This window comes from Puma concolor, chromosome A3 (genome assembly GCF_028749965.1).
Source record: "Puma concolor isolate L17-30 chromosome A3, mPumCon1.1.hap2, whole genome shotgun sequence".
Lineage (NCBI taxonomy): Eukaryota > Metazoa > Chordata > Mammalia > Carnivora > Felidae > Puma > Puma concolor.
In genome coordinates, this window is record NC_141669.1 from 123,138,215 (window position 1) to 123,163,994 (window position 25,780).

Here is a 25,780-nt window from a genome sequence, read left to right on the forward strand (position 1 = left end):
AGGGGGAGAGGCAAAGAGGAAGCAGAGTAGGCAAGAGAAAGAAAAAAAAGGAAAGGAGAAATGCATTTAGGTTAGAGACACAGATTTTGGAAGAAACTTTATCTACATCCATACTAACAGTTGACTCAAAATTATCCATGTAATTATCTGTATCTGGACATCCCCCCAAGTTGTGCCCCAGGCCTGTTCACACCCACGCTTTCCCAGATGCCCAACGGGATCATTCTCTTCCTTTTCCCTGTTTTGGACACTAGTGCTTCTCAGACTAAAAGATGCATATGAAGCACCCAAGAATCTTTCTAAAATGCAAACTCTGGGTAAATCTGGAGTGGCTTTAGATTCTGTGTTTCTAACAAGCACCTAGATGACGCTGACACTGCTGGTCTATGGATGAGAATCTAAGTAGGACCATGCTTTGATTAGGTTAAGACTCTTCTATCAAAGTTCCCTGTGTATGGTCTGTTCCCATCACTGCACCAGGCCTTAGGATCTGGGCTCTGCCTGCTCACGTACTTTCCATCGCTTTCTCCACAGTGTCCGAGCCCTGTGCTTACACTGTGCAATTCACATAGGTCAATTAGAATAGGACTGGACTGAATTGAAAATATAATTCAGACTCCACTAATCCAGAATCCCTTCCCCTAAACCTGAATTAGCGATATGAGGATTAGTGTGTCAGGATTAATATTTGGACTGCCCTGCAGGAGAAGGAAGTTTGTGTGGTTGGAAGGGATGTGAGCAGAGCAGATAACTGTGCAAAGGGTTTAGACTGTAAGGGCTCACTAAGCGCCCTGCTGTTGGGTGTTTTTCTATCTGATGCTATTTTCTCCAGGTCAGGGGAATTAGGGCCAGCCCCCAGACTGTGGAAGAAGGTTCTTGGGACACTCACCAGGGTCTCCACCATGTTGGACTTGTTGTTACGTAGTGTTTTCACAATGTGGAACACATCAATGATGTTTTGCTGTTGGATCATCTCACACACGCTGCAGATGGCACAGAAGGTTCCACTGCGGCCGCCCCCATTTCTACACACAGAGTGAAGAGGTGAGCTATATTCCTGGGCACCCTCCCAGCACCTGCTCATCCTAAAGCTACATCAGCAGTAGTGGGGGAGTGGCTGCCCCAGCAAATGCAAGGTCAGGCTATGGTGAAAGCCTTAGCGGTGTCAGTCCCACTGGTGCCATGAGCCTGCTTTGACCTTGAACAAGCTGTTCCCTGTTCATATAATGGAGGGGCTGGACTAGATGCTCTTTGAGAATTCAATTAGCTGGATGTGTCTTTGGTTCTATGAGCATGTGAAAGTCATACATGGTACACTGACCCAAACAGTGTGACAGTGTGTCTCTGTACATGTGGTGCCTGTATCCTTGTTCAAAAGGAGGATCTGGTTCCACCTACACATCCAGTGAACACAGGGGAAGGTTCCAGGTGGTTTTAATCCTAGTTCTTCCCCTCCACTAAGGATAGAAACTCCAGAGACATCACTGTTAGCCTCAGGTCAGCCAGTCTAGGTTTAGGGGTGGGGCTGGGTGGGTCTGAAATGCTCTATTTTGAGATGATAGGTCTCTGGACATCCTGGTTTAAGCAAGACCCTGTCGATCTGGAGAGTCGAACTAGAGGGCCCCTGGCAGGGTCATCTCTCTGTCCCTCCTTTCTGGTGCTCCATAATTCATGTTCATGAAAATGCACCTCCAACTATTTACAGAAAGTCCCTTTAGGAAACTACCTGATTCAGAAATCCTGGGCACGTTGCCAAGAGCAACTAATGATTTCATGTAATGGCCTGTGTCTAAAGAACATCTGGATGGAAACTAAGGCACTTGATTTCCCAGATGTTTTATGTATAGGACACCCAATGAGCAGATGTTTCAAGTACAGACAGTTGCCCTCCATTCACTGGCCATTGCATTTCAATGTCTCTTTGGTATCTCTGGCCTCCAAGGATGCCAAGGTCCCTGTTGATAGGAGGACCTGCCTATGCTTTCCTTCAGTTCAAACTGCTGGTCACCTTGGCTAGGGGCGATATGGATAAAAAGGTACTCCTGCAAAAAAGCAGGCTGAAAAAAATCACATGGTAAAGAGTAGGAAGGGATTCCCCTAGAGGGAGTGTTCAGTACTTTCTGAAGCAAGAACAGAGTCCAAGAGAAAGAGGTAAGTGGGCACAGAAACCCAAGGGTCTGATGGAGTGAGACCCTGATGTGATGGTAATGACTCTGTGCTAAAGGTGAGGCCACCTGACTGTGTGAGAGGGATGTGGAAGGGGCAGGGGTGAATTGGCAGGGAACCAGCTGCCAGTTTCTGGGATGTGGGTAGAACTAGCTTGGTTTGGCTGATGTCACCCATCAACGTGACACTGACACCTCACAGCATCTTCCTGAACCCCAGTTTGTGATTTGCATCCTTTGAGAAAAAAAGGATTGTTATAGGTGGTGGCCTTAAGTCGCGCGCGTGTGTGTGTGTATGTGTGTGTTTGTGTGTGTCTGGTTTTCCTGACATGTGCATACACCACCTATTTGAAAGAGGGGAACAATGAACAATAGCTGGTTTTGAAAAGACTGAACTCGATTCTGAGGTCAGTAAGGTGTTTTCAATGGGCTCCAGACATATTTACTCTAAAAAGGGAAGAGCTCACTCCCATCTCCTCTGACGCATTTTAAGAGAGTTGAGTCCTCTCAGTCACTTTCCCCCAACCCTCCATGTTCTGAGCAGCAAAGGGAATGGTTGCCAGTCATATGTTCCACATATGGCTGTTACAGCTACAGAGGTGCTCTGGGTCCGAGATCTTTGCAGAATCCTTCTCAGAGGTCACTCTATATTCTTAGGGTAGACTCCAACACAGGCTCTGAAGTAACTGTCTTTATAACATTTGCATATTTGCTACCATGATGTCATGAATCTGTATGTTGGAAGATAACTTGTGTTTGTTCTCTAAATATTTAATGACAAAGCACGATAGGGTCTTAAGATGACCTATTTTAACATATGCACTGGGCAGATGAGGTAACTGAAGCTCACTCAGTTAACTTTCTTGATGACAGCCTGTCAGCCACAGTCCCCTAAGGGTCCTGACCTCCACCTGGCATTATGACATCAAGGTCTATTTGGGAAACTCTGTGCCCCAGCTTTGCCCATTCTGAGATAGGTGGTAAAGGTTACAGTGTACCCCAGTAATGGACATATCACTACAGCTGTGAGCCCACTGTGCCATGGGAAACAGTGTTTCCAGGGCCCTTCACACCCATCGATCAACCCCTCAGGGGCATTGCCTTCCCTTCAGGCTCCCCGTGTCCCTGTGTTCCCAGTACGCCCATAGCAAGAGATGCCCCTGAAGGAGGACACGGCTGATGAGTCCTTTGGTTTACTCAGAGGCAGTGTGGGTTAACAGCATATTGACTTGCATGTCGGTGGATTCAGATCAAAGCTCCTCACTTAACTACCCAATCTCTCACCCCTCCTGTGCCTCAGTTTTTTCACTATAGCATGGTAATATCTACCTTGTAGATGGTATTTTAATTTTAAAATTCATTTAAAATATCTGGCATCAAACTCAATCAACACATGCCCTTTCTTCTTTTCCTCCTTTAGGAAATAATTGGAGGATCTAGTCAGTGGAACCCACTCTGTCATAGCTTTCTAGTGACTAAGAGGACACATCATGCCTCTTGTTGGGGGTTGGGGCTCCTCTCCCCATTAAGAGTGATATGGATGGGCACCTGGGTGGCTCAGTTGGTTAAGTGTCCGACTTCAACTCAGGTCATGATCTCGTGGTCTGTGAGTTGGAGCCCTACATCGGGCTCTGTGCTGACAGCTCAGAGCCTGGAGCCTGCTTCAGATTCTGTGTCTCCTCCTCTCTCTGTCCCTCCCATGCTCATGCTCTGTCTCTCTCTGTCTCTGTCTCTCAATAATAAATAAACATTAAAAAAATTTAAAAAGAGTGATATGGACTGGCCTGCCCACTCCCTAAGTCTATGAAAGTTTACCAGGTTCTGTATCAATGACGTGTCATATAATCTTAATTCAGGACAACAAACTGGCAACCCCAGTCCATGAAAGGTTATATTTCCTTGAACACCTGCCCCTTGGCCTTTGAGAGATGTTGAGAGGTGGTATGGCCAGGCGTGCCTATGGCTGGTGTTTGTGGGCAGTGGCATCCTCAAGGACAGACGCCCTGTCACCACCACCCTGCTGCCCCAGAGGCCCCACCACGGTACTCACAGGCAGTGGACCACGGTGCGGCCCTCCCTCCCGTCATACTGCTCCTGCCACTTCTCCAGCCGGCGGACCACTTTGAGCAGAGAGCGCTTGGAGGGGGGCGTGTCGCGGTAGGCAGGCCAGCCAATGTACTGGAGGTGCTGGACTATGCGGTACCCATCCTGAGGCTGAAAGCGGAGAAGCTGTTAGGGCTGTGCTTCTGGGGATGCAGACCCTTCAGCTACCCTGGGGGCTGCATCATTGCAGTGGAAGACAGACTAAATGGGCTGTATGCCATGTCATCACAGTCTGTCTCTCCCCATTCTCATCCTTACACCTTTGTGCACACTAATTCTCCTGCCATGACTTCCCTGCATGCCCCTCTACCTGCAAAACTACTCAGTTTCCAAAACCCAATTCAAATGTCCCTTTCTATAGGAAAAGCCTTCCCTGACTCACTCCACTGGGCAGAATTTGTCTCTCTCCCTGAGGTTCACGTGCCAGAACATATCTCATGTTCCCACTGGACAGTGAACTGAGGAAGAGACACAGTTCTGTTCACCCCAGGGCCCCAGTAAAGACCAAAGTCTTCATTACCCATTTCATAGACTACTGATCTGCCCTTCCCACCTAATACTTCTCTACCTAGCCAGTGAATTTCCCCATGGAAGCAACTAATTATTTTTCATCTTGGTGTTCTTCAGGTCTAGCCCAAAGCCTACTGGATCCATTCAAAGGCTGCATCAACTCATGCCAACATAGTGCGACACAGCGGGGAAGCACTAATTCCTGAGAAGTTTTGACTACATGGCAGCAAGTGTGTCGGAAACAGGCAGATGGCAGGCTGGGTGTCTCCCCATGCATGTCTGAGTGCTGGAGCCATGGTTGGGTCTGGAGCCGGAATCGGCAGAGGCACCGCTTCCCCAAAGTTGGGATTATCAGGAGAGTACAGCACAGACTCCTGGCTGGTGTGTGTCATCTTCTCCCACTAGCCCTCATCTGTTTTGGGGTGGGGGAGCAGCACAGGAAGTGATAGTGGACATCCACTTACCCGAGCCATGTTACAGATGCGGAATATTCTGTGGATGATGTCCTCATCGATGTCTGCAGACACGAACTCCACCTGGATGGGCCCATAGCATCCAGAGGTCTTCTCAGGCCAGTACTGCATACAGAGCTGGGGCAAGGGAGAGATCAGAGGGAGAGGTCAAGGAGGGGTGGGGGGTGCTGATCTCATTTACCACCAAGCCTTTCTTATTGCCTGCAGGAAACACTGGCTAGAAGTATTAGAGTATTAGGTGGGAAATGGTGATCCTGCCTGTGATCTTTCCTATTTTTCTGGAATTGAGTTAGAACCTACAGCTGAGAGCAAAAGGCAATGCAATGATTGCCCTTTAACTAGACAGTGGCTTTCAGCCAGAAGTTGTTTTGTCAGCTAAGGGACATTTGGCAGTGTCTGGAGACACTTTTGATGGTCACACCTGGGGGTTGCTATGGGCATTTAGTGCATAGAGGCCAGGATGCTGCTAACCATCCTACGGTGTGCATGATTGTTCCTGAGTGCGATCTGGCCCCACATATCAATAGAGCAGAGATTGAGAAACCCTAGTCTGAGATCCTAAATTGTTCCCTATGTTTATAGTGCCATCAAGGAGAGACAGATAATTTATTCCCTGGTATCTGTGGAGCTGTTACGTGACTTTAGTTGGGAAAAGAATATTCAGGTAGGTGGCGGGTATTGTGGCTCAGAGAGGCACAAAGCTTCCTCAAATCCCCAGTTTCTAAGGGGCATGGAGATGGACCCTGTCCAGGTCTACAGGCCCATGGTTGGGGCTCAGATGGAAGCTAAGATTGCAGCTGCAGGCTTGTTGGGGACCACCCCAGTGTGGACAAAGAGGTCATGTGTTAGACCATTGGCAAGGTATTGGAAAATGTACCCGAGGCTCATAAAGACCCACCATGTCTTCTGAGAGCAGGTTGGGATCAAGTCTTTCACCAGTGGGGTCTGCCATAGCCTACATCGAGCTTGCAGACAAGGAGCTAGATTGATAGGTGACCCATGGGACTCCGATGGCCCCCTACAGCCACCACGGATGCAGGATTTTCATGAAAACAATCCTTCTCCCTTTTGTTGACAGAGAACAGCCAACTCTCCCTGGGCAGTCATGTGCAAAAACATCTTTTATTCTATTCTTCCTCCATAACTAGAACCAGAATGGAAGAGCAGGGAGGAAGGAGGATGTAGGAGAGAGAAAAGAACCCAACCTCCAGATTGGGAATAACATGTTCAAATGATGGCCTACAGGCTAAACCTGGCCAGTTGGCTGAATTTGTAAATACAGTTTTATTGAAACACATCCATAATTACTAATTTACATATTGTCTATGGTTGTTGTCAAGCCACAATGGCAGATTTGAGTAGTTGAGAATACCCTGCATAACCTAAAATAGACTTCAAAACCTCAAATATTTCCTTTTTTGTCCTTTATAGAGAAAGTTTGCCAACTCTTGACCTTCATTGTTGTTCTAAGGATAAAGGAGATGATACATGTGACGAAAGCCCTCAGCACAGTGCCAGGCATGGACTAAGCATCTGCTAAATTCCAGTGATTTGCATTATTCTGGAACCTATCAGTATCCAGCAAACACAACCACCATAATAATAGCTAACCTATACGTTTGAAGTACTCTTTTTATCATTTCCTTTAAATAGCCAAGACTAGCAAGGCTAGGTTTCACAATGCAATGGTGCCTTGCTTTCCCATCCCCACTGCAGGTTAATTGAGCATATTCAGTGTGTGTGTGTGTGTGTGTGTGTGTGTGTGTGTGTGTGTCGGTGGTGGAGGGGGCAGGACAGTTATCTGCTGAGCTGTGCAATAATGACAAATCCATAATTTGAACTTCATTTCTCTTTGCCACTGGCTCTTCTGGCTTGCAACCTTCACAGTAATGAGGGACTAGTAGAGATAAGTCGGTGGCTGGCCAAAGAAATCAGAATTAATCAGAACTGCCCATTAAAAAAAATAATAACCTTTATCACTTGCATTGAATTGAGTCTTGCCAGAGGTTGGCTGTGATCCTGACATGAGGTACATGGGTCCCAGGCTTCAGAGAAAGTCTATTACCCCCAATATTTTCAGTCCAGAGAGAAGGTGGAATGATTTGTCTCTTTTAATAAGATTTCCAGACCAATTTCTCAAGCTAATAGGTTCTACTGTGCCTCAAACAAGACTCCTATATTTTGGGACACCTCTCTACATTTGATTTTCCAGGTCACTTTCCCATAATGCCCAGAGGGTGGGGAAGGTTGCAGGGTCCTTCTAATCCTAAATCGGAGCCATCCTGTCACTTAAGGTCCTTAATTCGTGAGACCACAGCAGCGTGACATCCAGCTGGGTGATGTGTGGGCACATGTGGTGTTTGAGCTGCCAAACATCATCAGGTCTCCCCACAGCCCAGGATGTCACACATAATCCAGCCATGGGAAGCAGGAGAAAGAAGAGAGGAAGCCAGTGTTCAGTTCCCAGTGACCTTTTAGGGCTCAGAAAGGATTCCACCAACAAGAATGTCCTCTTTTGTTTAGCTCAAGGCTGTCCTGGTGTCCAAGTGGTGGGATGGTGCCTCAGTACGGGTACTGCCATTTAGGTCTATGTACGCTGTGTAGCAAAACGTAGTGGGGCTCCCACTTGAAGTGCTCTGGGTTCAAATCCCAGCCCTGATGCCTTCCAGCTGAGTAACTTGGCCAACTCTTTTAGCTTCTCTGGGTTATGAGTGGCTGGGAATCTAATGTGTTACTTATCACGGGATATTTAGTGAATATTCAACAAATGTGAGCTATAGTTAGCAGGCAGTGTGTGGGGGGTGGTTATTCAAAACAAGAGGGATAAACTGAGGGTTTTATTTCCCCCCCTACTTACTATCCTTTATGAAAATTTCGCCTTAGGATAATAGCCATACGACTGCCCTTGTGAAAATTCCTGATCAGCCAGCTTGGGGTAGCAGTGGGGTGGGCAGTATCCTGGGCATGGGGACACTGCTCTGCATGTCAAAGGAGAGAGAGCTGTGGGTTGTTATTAAGAGGGACCTGGGAGATGACAAAGTTTGGGAGCATAGGAGAGCCAGTGAAAGGGTGGAAGGTGGATCACTGTTTCATGTAACCCCCCAAACTCCTAAGTATTCAGTAAATTGATAACATGTACAGTGCTCAATGCACATGGATTTCTTGTAGAAACCAGTGAAGAATTGAACTTTGCTCCCTGGGAAACATGGAAATGGAGCAGAGGCCACATATGTGAACTGAGGAACCTGAGCATGAGCACATAAATTACATGAGCATGTAAATACCAGTGATTTACAGAACTCTTGGGGAGGGAGGCTTATGGTTTCTTTTTTTTCTTAAGCTAACAATTAGTATTTTATTATTTAAAATTTTTTTTTATTTTAATTAGCATTAGTTAACATAGTGTTCTGTGAGTTTCAGGTATACGGTATAGTGATTCTGCTCTTCTATCCATCACCCAGTGCTCATTATGACGAGTGTACTCCTTAATCCCCATCACTTATTTCAACCATCCCTTCACCCTTCTGCCCTCTGGTGACCATCAGTTTGTTCTCTGTAGATAAGAGTCTGCTTCTTGATTTGTCTTTCTTCGCTTTTTCCTTTTGCTGGTGTGTTTTTCTTCTTAAATTCCACATGTGAGTGAAGTCATATGGCAATTGTCTTTCTCTGACTTATTTCACTTAGCATAATACTCTGTAGCTCCATCCATGTTGTTGCAAATGGCAAGATTTCATTCTTTTTTATGGCTGAATAATATTCCATTGTGTGTGTATGTGTGTGTGTGTGTGTGTGTGTACACACACCACATGCTTATCCATTCTTCAATCAATGGAAACATTATTGGCTATTGCAAATAATGCTGCTGTAAACATAGGGGTGCATGTATCCTTCTGAATGGGTGTTTTTATAGTTTTTGGGTAAATACCCAGTAGTGCGATTGCTGGATCATAAGATAGTTCTATTTTTAAGTTTCTGAGGAAAATCCATACTGTTTCCCACAGTGGCTGCACCAGTATGTATTCCAACAGTGCAAGAGGGTTCTCCTTTCTCCACATTCTCAGCAACATCTGTTGTATCTTGAATTCTTGATTTTTTCCATTCTGACGGGTGTGAGGTGTAGCTCATGGTAGTTTGGTTGGTATTTCTCTGATGATAAGTGATAACGAGTGTCTTTTCATGTATCTATTGGCCATCTGGATGTCTTCTTTGGAGATGTCTGTTCATGTCTTCTGCCCATTTTTAAATTGGATTATTGTTTTTAGGGGGTTGGGTTTTCTAAATTCTTTACATGTTTTGGATACTAATTCTTTATTGGATATATAATTTGCATGTATCTTCTCTAATCTCATTGGTTGCCTTTTAGTTTTGTTGATTGTTTCCTTCCCTGTGCAGAAGCCTTTTATTTTGATGTAGCCCCAATAATTAATTTTTGCTTTTGTTTCCCTTGCCTCAGGAGATACATCTAGAAAGAAGTTACAGTTGATGTCAAATAAGTTGTTTGTGTTCTCCCTTAAGATTTTTATGGTTTCCTGCCTCACATTTAGATATTTACTCCATTTTGAATTTATTTCTGTGTATGGTGTAAGAAAGTGGTCCAGTTTCATTCTTCTGCATGTTGCTGTCCAGTTTTCCCAACACCATTTGCCAAAGAGACTTTTTCCCATTGGATATTCTTTCCTGCTTTGTTGAAGATCAATAGACCATACAGTTGTGGGTTTATTTCTGGATAGTCTATTCTATTCCATTGGTCTGTGTATCTATTTTTATATAAGTTCCATACTGTTTTGATTATTACAGCTTTGTTTATAACTTAAAGTCCAGAGTTGTGATGTCCCCAGCTTTGCTTTGCTTTTTCAAGACTGCTTTGGCTATTTGGGTGGAGTCTTTTGTGGCTCCATACAAATTTTAGGATTGTTTGCTCTAGTTCTGTGAAAACTGCTGTTGGTATTTTGATAGGGATTGCATTAAATATGTACATTGCTTTGGATAATATAGATGTTTTAACAATAATTGTTTTTCCAATCCATGAGCATGGAATGTTTTTCCATTTCTTTGTGTCAGTTTCTTTCATGACTGTTTTATAGTTTTCAGAGTACAGCTCTTTCAGCTCCTTGGTTAGATTCATTCCTAGGTATCTTATTGTTTTGGGTGCAATTGTAAACGGGATTGTTTTCTTAATTTTTTTCTGCTGCTCCATTATTGGCGTATAGTAATGCAAGGGATTTCTGTACATTGATTTTGTATCCTGTGATTTTACTGAATTTTTAAATCAGTTCTAGTAGTTTTTGGTGGGGTCTTTTGGGTTTTCTATATATCATATCATGTCATCTGCAAATAGTGTAAGTTTTCCTTCTTCCTTACTGATCTGAATGCCTTTTATTTCCTTTTGTTGTCTGATTGCTGTCGCCAGGACTTACAGTCCTACACTGAATAAAAATGGTGAGAGTGGACCTCCTTGTGTTGTTCCTGGCCTTAGGGGAAAAGCTCTCAGGTTTTTCCCACTGAGGATGATGTTAGCTATGGGTTTTTCAAATAAGGCCTTTATGATGTTAAGGTATGTTCTCTCTAAACCTACTTTGTTGAGGGTTTTAATTATGAATGGACGTTATACTTATCAAATGCTTTTTCTGTGTCTATTGAAATGCTCAAATAAACTGAGGGTTGATGGGGGGTGAGAGGGAGGGGAAAGTCAGTGATGGGCAATGAGGAGGGCACCTGTTGGGATCAGCACTGGGTGTTGTATGGAAATCAATTTGACAATAAATTTCATATTAAAAAAATGGTCATATGGTTCACATCCTTTCTCTTATTGATCACATCAATTGATTTGTGAATATTATACCATGTTTGCAACCCGGGATTAAATCTCGCTTGATCGTGGTACATGATTTTTTAATGTATTATCAGATGCAGTTTGCTAGTAGTATTTTGTTGAGGATTTTGGCATCTATGTTAATTAGGGATATTGGCCTGTAGTTCTCTTTTTTAGTGGAGTCTTTATCTGGTAATGCTGGCCTGATAGAATGAATTTGGAAGTTTTCCTTTCCTTTCTTTCTTTCCTAGTTTTCTGAAAAGTTTAAGAAGAATAAGTACTCTCCTTTAAACATTTGGTAGAATTTGCCTATAATGCCATCTGGTTCTGGACTTGTGTTTGTTGGTAATGTTTTGATTACTGATTCAATTTCTTTGCTGGTCTGTTCAAATTTTCTATTTCTTCTTTCAGTTTTGGGTTTCTAGGAATTTATTCATTTCTTCTAGGTTGTCCAATTTGTTGGCATATAGTTTTTCATAATATTCTGAGTGTATGTCTGTCGTATGTATGTTTGTTATTTCTACTCTCATTTGTGATTTTATTTATTTGGGTCCTTTATTTCCCTTGATAAGTCTGGCTAGAGGTTTATTGATTTTATTGATTTTTTCAAAGAACTAGATCCTGGTTTCATTGATCTGTTCTATTGATTTTTTTTTTGTTTTTTTGTTTTTAGTTTCTGTATCATTTATTTCTGCTGTAATCTTTATTATTTCCTTCCTTCTGATATTTTAGGTTTCATTTGCTCTTTTTCTAGTTGCTTTAAGTGTGAGTTTAACTTTTTGAGATTTTTCTTGCTTCTTGAGATAAGTCTAGCTTGCTATAAACTTCCCTCTTAGAACTGCTTTTGAAGTATCCCAAAGGTTTTGGACCATTATGTTTTCGTTTTGTTTCAGTGTACTTTTTGATTTCTTCTTTGATTTGTTGGTTGACTCATTCATTGTTTTAATAGTATGTTATTTGACCTCTATGTATTTGTGGTATTTCCAGATTTTTACTTGTGGTTGACCTGTAGTTTCATAGCATTGTGGTCAGAAAGGATGCATGGCAGGACTTTTACCTTCTTGAACTTTTTGAGTATGGTTTTGTGGGCTAATATGTGATCTATTCTGGAAATGTTCTACATGTATTTGAAAAGACTGTGTATTCTGCTGTTTTAGAATGGAATGTTCTGAATATATCTGTTAAATCCATCTGTTCTAGTATGTCATTCAAAGCTATTGTTTCCTTCTTGATGTTTGTTTAGATCTGTCCACTATGTAAGTGGGAGATGTTAAAGTCCCCTACTATTATTTTATTATTATCAATTATTTCCTCTATATTTGTTATTAACTGTTTTATGTATCTGGGTGCTCCCACATTGAGCATGTATATTTATAATTGCTATATCTTCTTGTTAAATCGCCTCTTTTATTATTATATAGTGTCTCTTCTTTGTCTCTTGTTATAGTCTTTGTGTTAATGTCCATATTGTCCAAAGTAAGTATTGCTACTCTGGCTTTCTTTTGACATCCACTTGCATGATAGATGTTTCTCCATCCCCTCACTTTGAATCTGCTGGTGTCTTTAGCTCTAAAATGAATCTCTTATAGGCACTTTTTAGCCACTCTGTTACCTGTGTCTTTTGTTTGGAGCATTTAGTCCATTTACATTCAAAGTAATTACTGATATGTATTTATTGCCATTTTATTACTTGTTTTGTGTTTTTTTTCTGAAGATTTTCTCTGCTCTTCGTGTTTTGCTTATTTTCTTTAGTGACAATTTAGATTTCTTTCTCTACTCTTTATAGGTTTATTAGTGGTTTTTGATATGGTTACATTAGGTCTGTATACAGCTTCTGCATATAGCAGTCTGTATTAAGTTGATGGTCATTTAAGTTTGAATCCATTCTTTTCCTTCTTCCCCACGTTTTAGGTATATGGTATTATATTTTATATTCTTTGAGTTACTTGACTTTTTTTTTACAGAAATCTTCATTTCACTGGCTTTGTGTTTCTTATGTTTATACTGTCATTTTTTTGTCTCTCCTTTCCACTCAAAGAGTCCCCTGTAATATTTTTTGCATGGCTGCTTCAGTGGTCTCAAACACCTTTAGTTTTTGTTTGTCTGGGAAACTTTATCTCTCCTTCTGAGATAGATTCTGAATGATATCCTTGCTGGATAGAATATTTTTGGCTGCAGATTTTTCCCATTTAACACTTCAAATATATTATGTCTCTCCCTTCTGGCTTGCAAAGTTTCTGTGAAAAATCTCCTGCTAGCCTTATGGGTTTTCCTTTGTAAGTTACTGACTTTGTTGCTTAAAAATTTTTTCTTTATCACATTTTGCAAGTTTAATTACTTGGTGTGGATATGCTTTTGTTGATTTTTCATGGGAGTTCTCTGTGCCTCCTAGATCTGGATATCTGTTTCCTTCCCAGATTAGGGAAGTTTTCAACTGTTATTTCTTTAAATAAACTCTCTGCCCCTCTTCTCTCTCTCTCCTTCTTCTGGGACTCCCATAATATGAATATTATTATGTTTGATGAAGCCATCTCTCTAAGTCTATTTCTGTTTTGTGTAATTCTTTCTTTCGTTCAGCCTGATTACTTTCTAGTTGTCTTCTAAGTCTTTAATACATTGCTCTCCTTCTTCCATCCTGTTGTTCATTCTATCAGGTGTGTTTCTCATTTCATTTATTTAGCCCTTTATCTTTGCCAAGTTATTTCTTATCTCTTTGTTAAGGGTCTCACTGATGTCCTCCACTCTTTTCTCAAATCAAGTGAGTATCCTTTTGTTCATTGTGTTAAATTTTCTATCAGCCATGTTACTTATATCTTAGAGATCACTTAGATCTCTGCCTGTGGCCTTGTCCTGTTATTTCACTGGGGATAAATTTCTATTTTCTCTACCACTTTGTGCCTGTTTCTGTGTATTAAAGCCAACTGTGTCTTCTGCTCTTGAAAGTAGTGAATTTATGAAGAGGAGGTCCTGGAGTACCCTGGAGTACAGTGTCCCCTGTTCACTAAAAACTGGCACTTCAGCAACGAGGCACTACTTATACCTTACTGTTGTGTCTGAGTCACTTTTCCTTTCAGTGAAGTTGTCTGCGCTGACTCTGCCTGTTGTGGGCTGTGCTTGCTCTCTGTGGTGTTTGTGGGACCCAGGAAGGCCAGCTCCAAGGGGGCTTGCTGCTGGGGAAATTGGGAGCAGGATAGTGGTATTATCAAAGTTTTTCCTGGGCCACCAGTTCTATGCCAGGTCCCCTGAAACACTGTCGGCTTGTGGCTGCATGCTGGGGCTGGTAGGGGCTGTGAGTCAGGGGTGCGAGGCTGGAAGCAGCTGGGTCTGGTGCATGATGGTGGCTGTGGGTATGTGGCCAGGTGTGTCATGAAATGGCAGCTGGGGGCATGGCAGATGTGTGTGGTGCACTGAGGCAGCTGTGCACCCATTGGCTGCTTAGGGCACACGTGCAGCTTTAACAAAATTTGCCCTGAGCCCAAGGCAGAGGCTAGCAGTCTTGGAGTGGGTGAGTCTTCAGGAGAACTCATGGGTGTGGTTCATTGCCAAAGGGTCAGGCAGACGTATCTGTGCATCCCTGCCTCTTGCAGGTAGCTCTGTATTTATGCTGGGAGGCAGGGGAGGAACATGGTGACTGCCAGCTCCCTTGCCTTCAGAGAATTCCAACAATACACTCTTAAATCAGTATGAACAGGCCTTCTGTTTGTCCTGGTGTTGTATAAACTGCTGCTTTTATGTTGCTTTTCTCTGTAGGCTGCTATTTCTTTAAGGGTGGTGACCCAGCTTTCATTCACTGTCCTGGCTTGCCCAGTGCTGAGTCAGTTGACTTTTAAAACTCTAGGCTCCAAGTAACCATTGCTTTTATAAACTCACAGAATTTAGCCCCTCTGGTTTTTAAAGCCAAACATTAGTCTTCCTCATGTGAACTCCCTGGTTCAAGGGCTCATTTCTCTCCTCTGCACACATAGTTCATTCCCTCCTGTGGGCCACATCCCTTTACCTTTCTGACCTTTCTAACCTTTCAGATGCAGCTTATCTACAGTTGTGGAGTTTGTTCTGCCAGTCTTCATATCACTCCCTGGTTTGTTGACTTGGGATGTGAGTGATATCTAATTGAAATGTGGGATAGGGTGAGGTCAGGGTCCTCCTACTTTTTCATCTTCCCAAGCTCCAAGGAGACATGTGGTTTCTTCCAAAGATTCCAGGAGGTCCTGGAAAATGGGGGGATTCAAGGAGGCCGACTTAGCTCTAAGAACATGAGAACACAGCTAACCTGGGGCTGCATGAACACTCAATGCAACTTTGGCATTTTTTAAAATTCAGTTGAAAACCTTTTGAAGAGGCTTTTTCCAAGAATAGGTTTCAATCCTCTAGCCTAGAGTCTGGATCAATGGCCCTTTCCCACATCATGTCCTGGCCCCTCCCTCCTCCTTTTCTCACCCAACAGCCTGGGGAGGGATGGTTTAGAGGGAAGGGCTTCACTATTGCAAATACGCACAGTCAGTGTGTTGCTTATCACATCTGGAACAGGAAGCCAGTCCAGTTGCAGCATATGATTTAGAAATGCCCATGCTTCTTCCAGAAAAGCAGAGGGACTTTTGCTATTTATTGTTAGAACAAGTTAAACCAAGCATGTGTGGACAGCCCTGGAGCAGCTGCCATACGTTATTCCACCTAGTGATCTCCATAGCTGTTTGGGCCATGAAAAGATGTCCTTTGGGAGTGCAAGTTCACATGTGAAATATAACAAATGTGGAGGTACCCTCACTGTTGAACATCATTTTCTTGCTGATGGAATCAGAAAGCTAGTTAGTTGCTGGAATAAACACACTCTGATGAGTTGAATGAAAACTACCATATGGGCCTATTTTTGGAATAAACAATTTAAAAGCACATTGTAGTGCACCTTAGTTATGCCTTTTGTTAATTAAACAATACTTTGATAAAATGGAAAGGCCAGTAATATCACACAGCTTCAGAAATGAAAGATTCTACTTATCAAGCTTATCAAGGTTCATAGTAGGGGAAATCAATCCTGGGCCACTTGAAGATGTAGTTGAATTAGTATTTCTAAGAAATAATATGAAAGTCACCTGAATTAGTTATAAGATTCAGATCAGTGATTATAAAATTCCTTTAAAGAGATTCTATTAAGAACCAAAACATATAATTGGCCAGCTAAGGAAGAGAGAGGGTGAGGTGGCAGGTAAAAAGCAAGGGAGAGAGAAAGGCACATCGTTGGTGACCAAAGCGTATCTTTCTCAATTCTGCCTCTCAACAGCCCCCAAGGGTGAATAATGTAATCCCCATGCAGTGGGGGAACTTCCTTATGACAGTTGCATCGGAATCTGTTCTCAGGGTAGGAGTTTAGGAGAATATGTACAGAGGATGGTAGAATGAGGGGATGTCAAAGGCTCAGGGCAGGCTTGAGAAAGAGGTATTAAAGAGAGCACTCAGGCAGGACTTATGGGGAAGATGTTGGAGTAGGAGGACCCTAAGCTCACTTCATCCCATGGATACAACTAGATAACACAACAGTGCAAATAATGCAAAAAATAACCTGAAGACTGGAAGAACAGATTCCACAACTAAATGTAGAGAAGAGGCAACATTAAAGAGGGTAGGAAGGGTGGAGCTGTGGTGGGGAGCTAAACCAACTCATGGGCCATCCTTGGGAGGGAGGGAGTTGTGGGTGAGGAGAGGGGAGGAAAAAAACTATCACAACAGAGCTTGCACAGGGAAGGTGAATCCCCATAACATTTGGCTTTGAAACCAAAGGGGGTGAATTTTGTGAGTTCTTACAACTAGGGGGACTTAGAGCCTGGAATTTTAAAATCAGCAGGCTTGGCTCTGGGAGAGTCAAGGAGGGCATTAGGAAGCAAAGTCTCCATGCTTAAAGAGATAGCATAACAGCCCACAGAGATCCAGCCTAGAATCAGCAGTTTGAAAAATGCCAGGGGCATATGGGTGGGAGAGTTATTTACTCATTTCAGAGGGTGTCCCAGAGGGGAGGATTCACAGGGAGACTCCTCCAGAAACAAAAGAGCTGGCAGGTGCCAATTTCCTCCCCTGCCCCCCAGCATAAACACACGGCTACCTGCGGGAACCAGCACAGCACCCACGTTAACTACCTACCTTGCTTACACCAAGCCCTGCTCTCCTTTGCTTTGGCGGATCTGTCCTTTCCAGTCATATTTGCCTGAGCCTTGATGCTTGGGCTGCTCCCTGAGAATACCTTGCAAAGCTTGCCAACACTACATCTTCTGACTGTGCACTTTGCAGGGACTCAGTCCTGGCAGTGATAGGGCAGCACCTGGTAACCTCTCACAGAGGACACATGCACCTTGTTAAAACTGCATGCCTCACCCTGCATGCTTTGTGGGGTGGCCCCAGCCACCCTGGTCTCAGCAGTGGAGGCACATCTCCTCTCGCAAAGGACAGTGCCACCTTTTTAAAAGTGCTTGCCCCACCACTACTTTCAACAGGAGACACAGCTAACATTCCTAACACACAGAAACACAGAGAGTTAGAAAAAATGAGAGGAATGTGTCCCAAATGAAAGAGCAGGACAAAACCACAACAAGAGACCTAAGTGAAATGGAGATAAGTAATATGCCTAAATAGAGAATTTGAAGCACTGAACTTCAGAAAAGAGTGGAGGACATCAGAGACACTTTAACAATGAGATAAAGAACCAGAGGTGATGAACACAATAAATGAAATAAAAAAAAAAACCCATTAGATGGAATAAATAGCATGCAGGAAGAAGAATGAATTAGTGACCTGGAGGGCAGAGTCATGGAAAGTAATCAAGCTAAGCAGGTGAGAGAAAAAAAATTATACAAAATGAAAAAAGACTTCAGGAACTCAGTTACTCCATCACGCATAATAACAGGGACCTCAGAAGAGGGAGAAAATAGGGCAGAAAATTTATTTGAAGAAATAATAGCTGAAATTTTCCTAATCTGAGGAGAAAACAGATATATAGACCCAGGAGGCACAGTGATTCCCCCAACAAAATCAACCCAAGGGGGACTATACCAAGACACATAGTAATTAAAATGGCAAAAAGTATTGATAAAGAAAAATCATTTTAAAGCAGCAAAAGTAGTAACTTACAAGGGAAAACCCATAAGTCTGGCAGGAGATTTTTCAACAGAAGCTCTGCAAGCCAGAATAGAGTGGCATAATATATTCAAAATGCAGAATGGGAAAAATTTGCATCCTGGAATATTCTAACCAACAAGGCTATCATTCAGAATAGAAAGAGAAAGAGTTTCCCAGACAAACCAAAACTAAAGGAGTTCATGACCACTAAACCAGCCCTACAAGAAAATGTTAGAGTGGACTCATGTAGAAAGGAGAGACCATAAGAGTCAGTAGGAAGCACAAAAGCAGTGAAAAGAAGTATATTGTAAAAATCAAAGGACTCACAAAATAAAAGGAAGTAAAGTATGATACCATATACCTAAAACATGGGGAGGAGAGGAGTAAAGAATGGGTTCAAATTTAAACAACCATCAACTTAATATAACTACTATATGTAGAAGTTGTTACATACATAATGGTAACCACAAATCAAAAATAAAAAGTAATCTGCAAAAAACAGAAAGGAAGTCAAATACATTATGAAAGAAAGCCAATTTATAGTGAGAGAAGAGAGCGAGGGAAGAAAGGAACAGAGAAAATATACAAAGCCAACCACAAAACAAATACAAAATGTTAATAAATACATCTATATCAATAATTACTTTGAATGTAAATGGACTAAACACTCAAAGACACAGGGTGGTGGAAAGGATAAAAAACCTACTTATATGCTACCTATAAGAGACTCGTTCTAGTCTTAAGACACCTGCAGATTGGGGGTCCTTGGGTGGCTCAGTCATTGGGCATCCAACTTCGGCTCAGGTCATGATCTCACCATTCATGAGTTTAAGCCCCACGTCGGGCTCTGTGCTGACAGCTTGGAGTCTGGAGCTTGATTCGGATTCTGTCTCCTTCTCTGTGCTCCTCCCCCACTTGCATTTTGTCTCTCTCTCTCAAAAACAAATAAACATTAAAAAATATATTTAAAAGACACCCACAGATTGAAAGTGAGGGGATGAAGAAATACTTATCATGCAAATGGGTATCAAAATAAAGCTGGAATAGCAATACTTATGTTGGACAAAATAGACTTTAAAAGAGTCTGTGAAAAGAGAGAAAGAAGAACACTATATAATAAAGGGGACAATCCAACAAGATAACAGCAATTATATATATATGTGTGTGTGTGTGTGTGTGTGTGTGTGTGTGTGTGTGTGTGTGTGTATGCACACACACATATATATATACACCAAATCTGGAAGCACCCAAATATATAATTCAGTAACAAACACAAAGGAACTAATTGATGATAATACAATAACTCTAGGGGACCTTAATACCTTACTTACATCAATGGACAGATCATCCAAATGAACATCAACAAGGAAATGGGCTTGAATGACACACTAGACCAGATGGATCTAACAGATGTATTCAGAATATTCAATTCTAAAACAGAATATACAAGTGAACATGGAACATTATCCAGAATAGATCACATATTAGCCCAGAGAAACATACACAACAGATTCAAAATGATCTAAGTCTCACTATGCATATTTTCTGACCACCACGCTATGAAAGTAGAAATCAACCACAAGCAAAAATCTGGAAAGACCACAAGTACATGGAGGTTAAATAACATGCTACTAAACAATGAATGGGTCAACTGAGAAATCAAAGAAGAAATAAAAAAATACATGGAAACGTATAAAAATGAAAACAGCCTAAAACCCTTGGAATCTAGCAAAAGCTGTTCTAAAAGGGAAGCTAGAGAAATCTCAAATAACTCAATCTTATAACCTCAAGGAGTTAGAAAAAGAAGGAAAAAACCCAAATCCAAAAACTAGCAGAAGGAAGGAAATGATAAAGATTAGTGGAAGTAAATTATATAGAAACTAAAAAAAAAAAAAAAAAAAAAGCAGGAAAAGACCTCTCTGACCTCAGCCGCAGCAATTTCTTACTTGACACATCCCCAAAGGCAAGGGAATTAAAAGCAAAAATGAACTATTGGGACCTCATGAAGGTAAAAAGCTTCTGCACAGTAAAGGAAACAATCAACAAAACTAAAAGGCAACCGATGGAATGGGAAAAGATATTTGCAAATGACATATCAGACAAAGGGCTAGTATCCAAAATCTATAAAGAGCTCACCAAACTCCACACCCAAAAAACAAATAATCCAGTGAAGAAATGGGCAGAAAACATGAATAGACACTTCTCTAAAGAAGACATCCAGATGGCCAACAGGCACATGAAAAGATGCTCAACATCACTCCTCATCAGGGAAATACAAATCAAAACCACTCAGATATCACCTCACGCTAGTCAGTGGCCAAAATGAACAAATCAGGAGACTATAGATGCTAGAGAGGATGTGGAGAAACGGGAACCCTCTTGCACTGTTGGTGGGAATGCAAACTGGTGCAGCCACTCTGGAAACAGTGTGGAGGTTCCTCAAAAAATTAAAAATAGACCTACCCTATGACCCAGCAGTAGCACTGCTAGGAATTTACCCAAGGGATACAGGAGTACTGATGCATAGGGGCACTTGTACCCCAATGTTTATAGCAGCACTCTCAACAATAGCCAAATTGTGGAAAAAGCCTAAATGCCCATCAACTGATGAATGGATAAAGAAATTGTGGTTTATATACACAATGGAGTACTACAGGGCAATGAGAAAGAATGAAATATGGCCCTTTGTAGTAACGTGGATGGAACTGGAGAGTGTGATGCTAAGTGAAATAAGCCATACAGAGAAAGACAGATACCATATGTTTTCACTCTTATGTGGATCCTGAGAAACTTAACAGAAACCCATGGGGGAGGGGAAGGAAAAATAAGAAAAAAAAGAGGTTAGAGTGGGAGAGAGAGCCAAAGCATAAGAGACTCTTAAAAACTGAGAACAAACTGAGGGTTGATGGGGGATGGGGGGGATGGGAGGGAGGGGAGGGTAGGTGATGGGCATTGAAGAGGGCATCTTTTGGGATGAGCACTGGGTGTTGTATGGAAACTAATTTGACAATAAATTTCATATAATCAAAAAAAATAAATTAAAAAAAAGAAATTAAAAAAAAAAAAAAAGAAACCAAGAGCTGGTTCTTTGAAAAGATCAACAAAATTGATAAACCTCTAGCCAGACTTATAAAGAAAAGGAAAAAAAAAGGACTCAAACAAACTCAGAAATGAAGTGAAAGAGGAGAAATAAATGACACCACAGGAATACAAAGGATTATTAGAGAATATAATGAAAAATTACATGCCAACAAATTGAACAATGTAGAAGAAATGGATAAATTACTAGAAACATATAAACTGCTAAAACTGAAGCAGGAAGAAATAGAAAATTTGAACAGACCAGTTACCAGCCAGGAAATTGAATCAGTAATCAAAAACCTCCCAGCAAACAAAAGCCCAGGACTAGATGCCCTCACAGTGAATTGTACCAAACATTTAAAGCAGAGTTAATGTTTATTCTTAAACTATTCCAAAAAATAGAAAAGGAAGGAAAACTTCCAAATTCACTCTATGAGGCCAGCATTACCCTGATACCAAAACCAGATGAAGACACTACCAAAAAGACTATTACAGGCCAATATCCCTGATTAACATAGATGCAAAAATTCTTAACAAAATGCTAGCAAACCAAATTCAACAATACATTGAAAAATCATTCACAGGGGTGCCTGGGTGGCTCAGTCAGTTAACCATCTGACTCTTGATCTCCACTCAGGTCGTGATCTCACGGTTCATGGTTTTGAGCCCTCTGTTGGGCTCTATGCTGATAATGGAGCCTGCTTGGAATTCTCTCTCCCTCTCTCTGCCCCTACCCCACTTGTGCTCTTTCTCTCTCTCTCAAAATAAATAGACTTTAAAACAAGCATTCACAAAGATCAAGTGGGATTTATTCCTGAGATGCAAAGGTGATTCAATATTTGCAAATCAATCAATGTGATACATCATACCAATAAGTGAAAGGAAGAAACATGACAATTTAAGTACACACAGAGAAAACATTTGACACAATACAACATTTATTCATGATAAAATCCCTCAACAAGGTTAGAGGGAACATACCTCAAAATAATAAAGGTCTTATATGAAAACCCCACAGCTAACATCATCCTCAATGGGGAAAACCTGAGAGCTTTTCCCTTAAGATCAGGAACAAGACAAGGCTATCCATTCTTACCACTTTTATTCAACAAAGTACTGGAAGTCCTAGCCATAGCAATAAGACAAGAGAAAGGAATAAAATGGATGCAAATTGGTAAGGAAGAAGTAAAAATTTCACTATTTGCAGATGACATGATACTACATATAGAAAACCTGAAAGATTACACACACAAAAAAACAACCCCTACTAGAACTGATAACTGAATTCCACATGGTTGCAGGATACAAAATCAATGTACAGAAAGCCATTGCATTACCAAACATCAGTAGTGAAGCAGGAGAAAGAGAAATTAAGAAAACAATCCCACTTACAATGGCACCCAAAAATAAGATACCTAGGAATGAACCTAACCAAAGAGCTGAAAGACCTGTCATCTAAAAACCATAAAACACTCATGAAAGAAATTGATGATAAGCCAAAGAAACAGAAAGACATTCCATGTGCATGTAAGAAGAACAAATATTGTTAAACTACACATTTAATGCAATCCCTATCAAAATACCAAAGCAGTTTTCACAGAAGTAGAATAATCCTAAAATTTGTATGGAACCACAAAAGACTCTGCCTGAATAGCCAAAGCCATCTTGAAAAAGCAAAGCAAAGCTGGAGATATCCTGTCTCTGGACTTCAAGTTATATTATAAAGCTGTAGTAATCAAAACAATGTGGTACTGGTTCAAAAACAGATGTATAGATCAATGTAACAATAGAAAATCTAGAAGTAAACCCACAATTATATGGATAATTGATCTTCAACAAAGCGGAAAGAATATTTAATGCCAAAAAAGGCAGTCTCTTCAACAAATGGTGTTGGGAAAACTGGACAGTAACATGCAGAAGAATGAAACTAGACCACTTTCTTACACCATATACAAAAATAAATTCAAAATGGATTAAATATCTATACTTGATACTGGAAACCATAAAAATCCTAGAAAATAATATAGGAAATAATTTTCCTAACATTGGCCATAACAAAATCTTTCTAGATCTGTCTCTTGAGGCAAGGGAAACAAAAGCAAAAATAGACTGTTGGCACTATATCAAAATAAAAAGCTTCTGCACAGTGAGGGAAACAACCAATATCAAAACAACCAAAAGACAATCTGAATGGGAGAAGATATTTGCAAATATTGTATCTGATAAAGGGTTAGTATCCAAAATTTAGAACTTACAGAACTCAATACCAGAAACCAAATAATCAAATAAAAAATGGGCAGAAGACATGAACCAACATTTCCCCAAAGAAGACATCCAACTGGCCAACAGACACATGAAAAGATGCTCAACATCACTCATTATCAGGGAAATGCAAATAAAAAGCACAGTGAGATACCATCTGTCAAAATAGCTAAAATCAAAAACTAAAGAAACAACAGGGTGTTGGTGAGGATGTGGCAAAGGGGAACCCTCATGCATTGTTGGTGCATATGCAAACTGTGAAGTCACTCTGGAAAGCAGTATGGAGGTTCCTCAGAAAGTTAAAAATGGAACTACTCTACGATCCAGCAATTACACTACTAGGTATTTACTCAAAAGATACAAATATACAGATTTGAAGGGTATAGGCACCCCGATGTTTATAGAAGTATTACCAATAATAGCCAAACTATGGAAAGAGCCCAAGTGTCTATCAGTAGATGCATGGATAAAGAGGTGGTATATGTAGGGAATATTATTTAGCCATTAAAAAAGAATGACATTTTTCCATTTGCAACAACATGGATGGATCTAGAGAGAATACTACGTGAAATGCAGTCAGAAAAAGACAAATACCATATGATTTCACTCATATGTGAATTTAAAGGAACAAAACAAAGGAGCAATGGAGGGGGGAAAACCCCTTAACTGTAGAGAACAAAGTGATGGTTACCAGAGGGGAGGTGAGGAGAGGTTGGGTAAAATAGGTGAAGGGCATTGGGAGGGCACTTATACTGATGAGCGCTTTGTAAGGTACGGTATTGTTGAATGGCTATATTATACACCTGAAACTGATACAGCAGTATATGTTCACTATATGTTAAAATAAAGAGTTCAATTATAGAGCTGAAGAAAGGAACAACTTTTGGGTAGAAGGTGGCATTGCTTGGGGAGGTATGGGAGAAGAGGCCGAGGCAGGGGCTGTTTGGACAACAGGGTGTTGGGGGGAGATGTGCTCCAAACCATGAGGATGAGGAGGCAGGGGGGTTTAAGAATGAGGATGTGCAATGTTCAACCTTTGGTCATGGGCATTACTGGGATTCAAACTCCACCTGGGTATATGGAGCAGGAAGTAAAGCCTGAGCATGAACTAGGAAGTGGCCATGCAAACAGGACTCCCTTGCAATTCCCAGAAATCTGTGGGGTGGATAACAGACTTGCCCACAGGATTGGGGAATAGGAAGCAGAGCCCATTTCAATTAAACCTTCAAAGACAGAGTGAACTTGGCTGACATCAGGGTTAAATGAATTTAATAGAGGATTGTGTTAAGACTTGGAGAAGTTATGAAACTGGCTTACGGCAACACACCAAGTTAAGTGGCAGGGCTAGAACTTGAACTCTGGTCTCACGGCCCCAGACTTCTTATTCTACTGTTACCCACTCTGGAACAGAAGGACGGCTCCTTGCAAAGTCAGACCTGACTTGGAGACATAGACATAGACTTGGGTGTTCTGTGGGTTTTGCTAGCATGTTAGGCTGTGTTTTCACAAACGGAGATAAAAATGGGGATATCAGTGCTTGCTATTTGCCCTGCAGGCACAATGACAAAAAAAAGACATCACGCTGCATTTCTCCTGGGAGAATGATGAGCTTGTCTGTCAACTTTTAGAAGCTCTGTGGAAATGCACTGTTCTTGGTCTCACCCTCCCTCACCTTTCTATCTGGCCTAGCATCACCTGAACTCTCAGACTTTCCATGGTGGGAGCCTCAGAACTGGGTGACTCAGCTTTTATATAGCTCTTGTTTGTTTTAAACCAGAAGATATTTCTTCCTGCTCCATATACCCAGGTACCAGCCAGTGATTATCAGGCACCAGAGCCCTGGAAACGCTACTGTTTAAATGGCTACCAAAATCTTCAACCCTTGGAAGGGGACCTTCGGCCTAAGTCAGTGATGGGTTGTGGGGCTTTGGATAAATCTTGTAAAAAATTGTTTTTATGTTTATTTTTGAGACAGAGAGAGAGAGCTCAAGCAGGGGAGGGGCAGACAGAGAGGGAGACACAGAATCGGAAGCAGGCTCCAGGCTCTGAGCTATCAGCCCAGAGCCGGATATAGGGCTCGAACTCACGAGCCTTCGAGCCAACAATGAGATCATGAGCCGAAGTCGGCCACTTAACCAACTGAGCCACCCAGGTGCCTTTAAATATTTTTTTTTTTTTTTCTTGCCTGGACCTCAGCTTCCTGCCATGCAAAATGAGGGGAAATAGACCCTGGTCAGATCAGTGGTTTCCAAAGTGGTGTCCGTAAATTT

At 41.6% G+C, this 25,780-nt stretch overlaps 1 protein-coding gene across 16 annotated transcripts in view; it reads right to left on the reverse strand.

Moving 5' to 3' along the window:
* Nucleotides 1-25,780, reverse strand: part of PTPRT (protein tyrosine phosphatase receptor type T) — a 1,080,869-nt gene that overhangs the window by 7,522 nt on the left and 1,047,567 nt on the right. For all 16 annotated transcript variants that reach the window (XM_086702238.1, XM_086702233.1, XM_086702237.1 and 13 more), the window contains 3 exons: nt 5,243-5,368; nt 4,216-4,379; nt 890-1,025 (listed from right to left, as the gene is read on the reverse strand). In XM_086702238.1, coding sequence (XP_086558364.1) covers nt 890-1,025; nt 4,216-4,379; nt 5,243-5,368 — 426 coding nt within the window. The remainder of the gene's footprint in view (nt 1-889; nt 1,026-4,215; nt 4,380-5,242; nt 5,369-25,780) is intronic.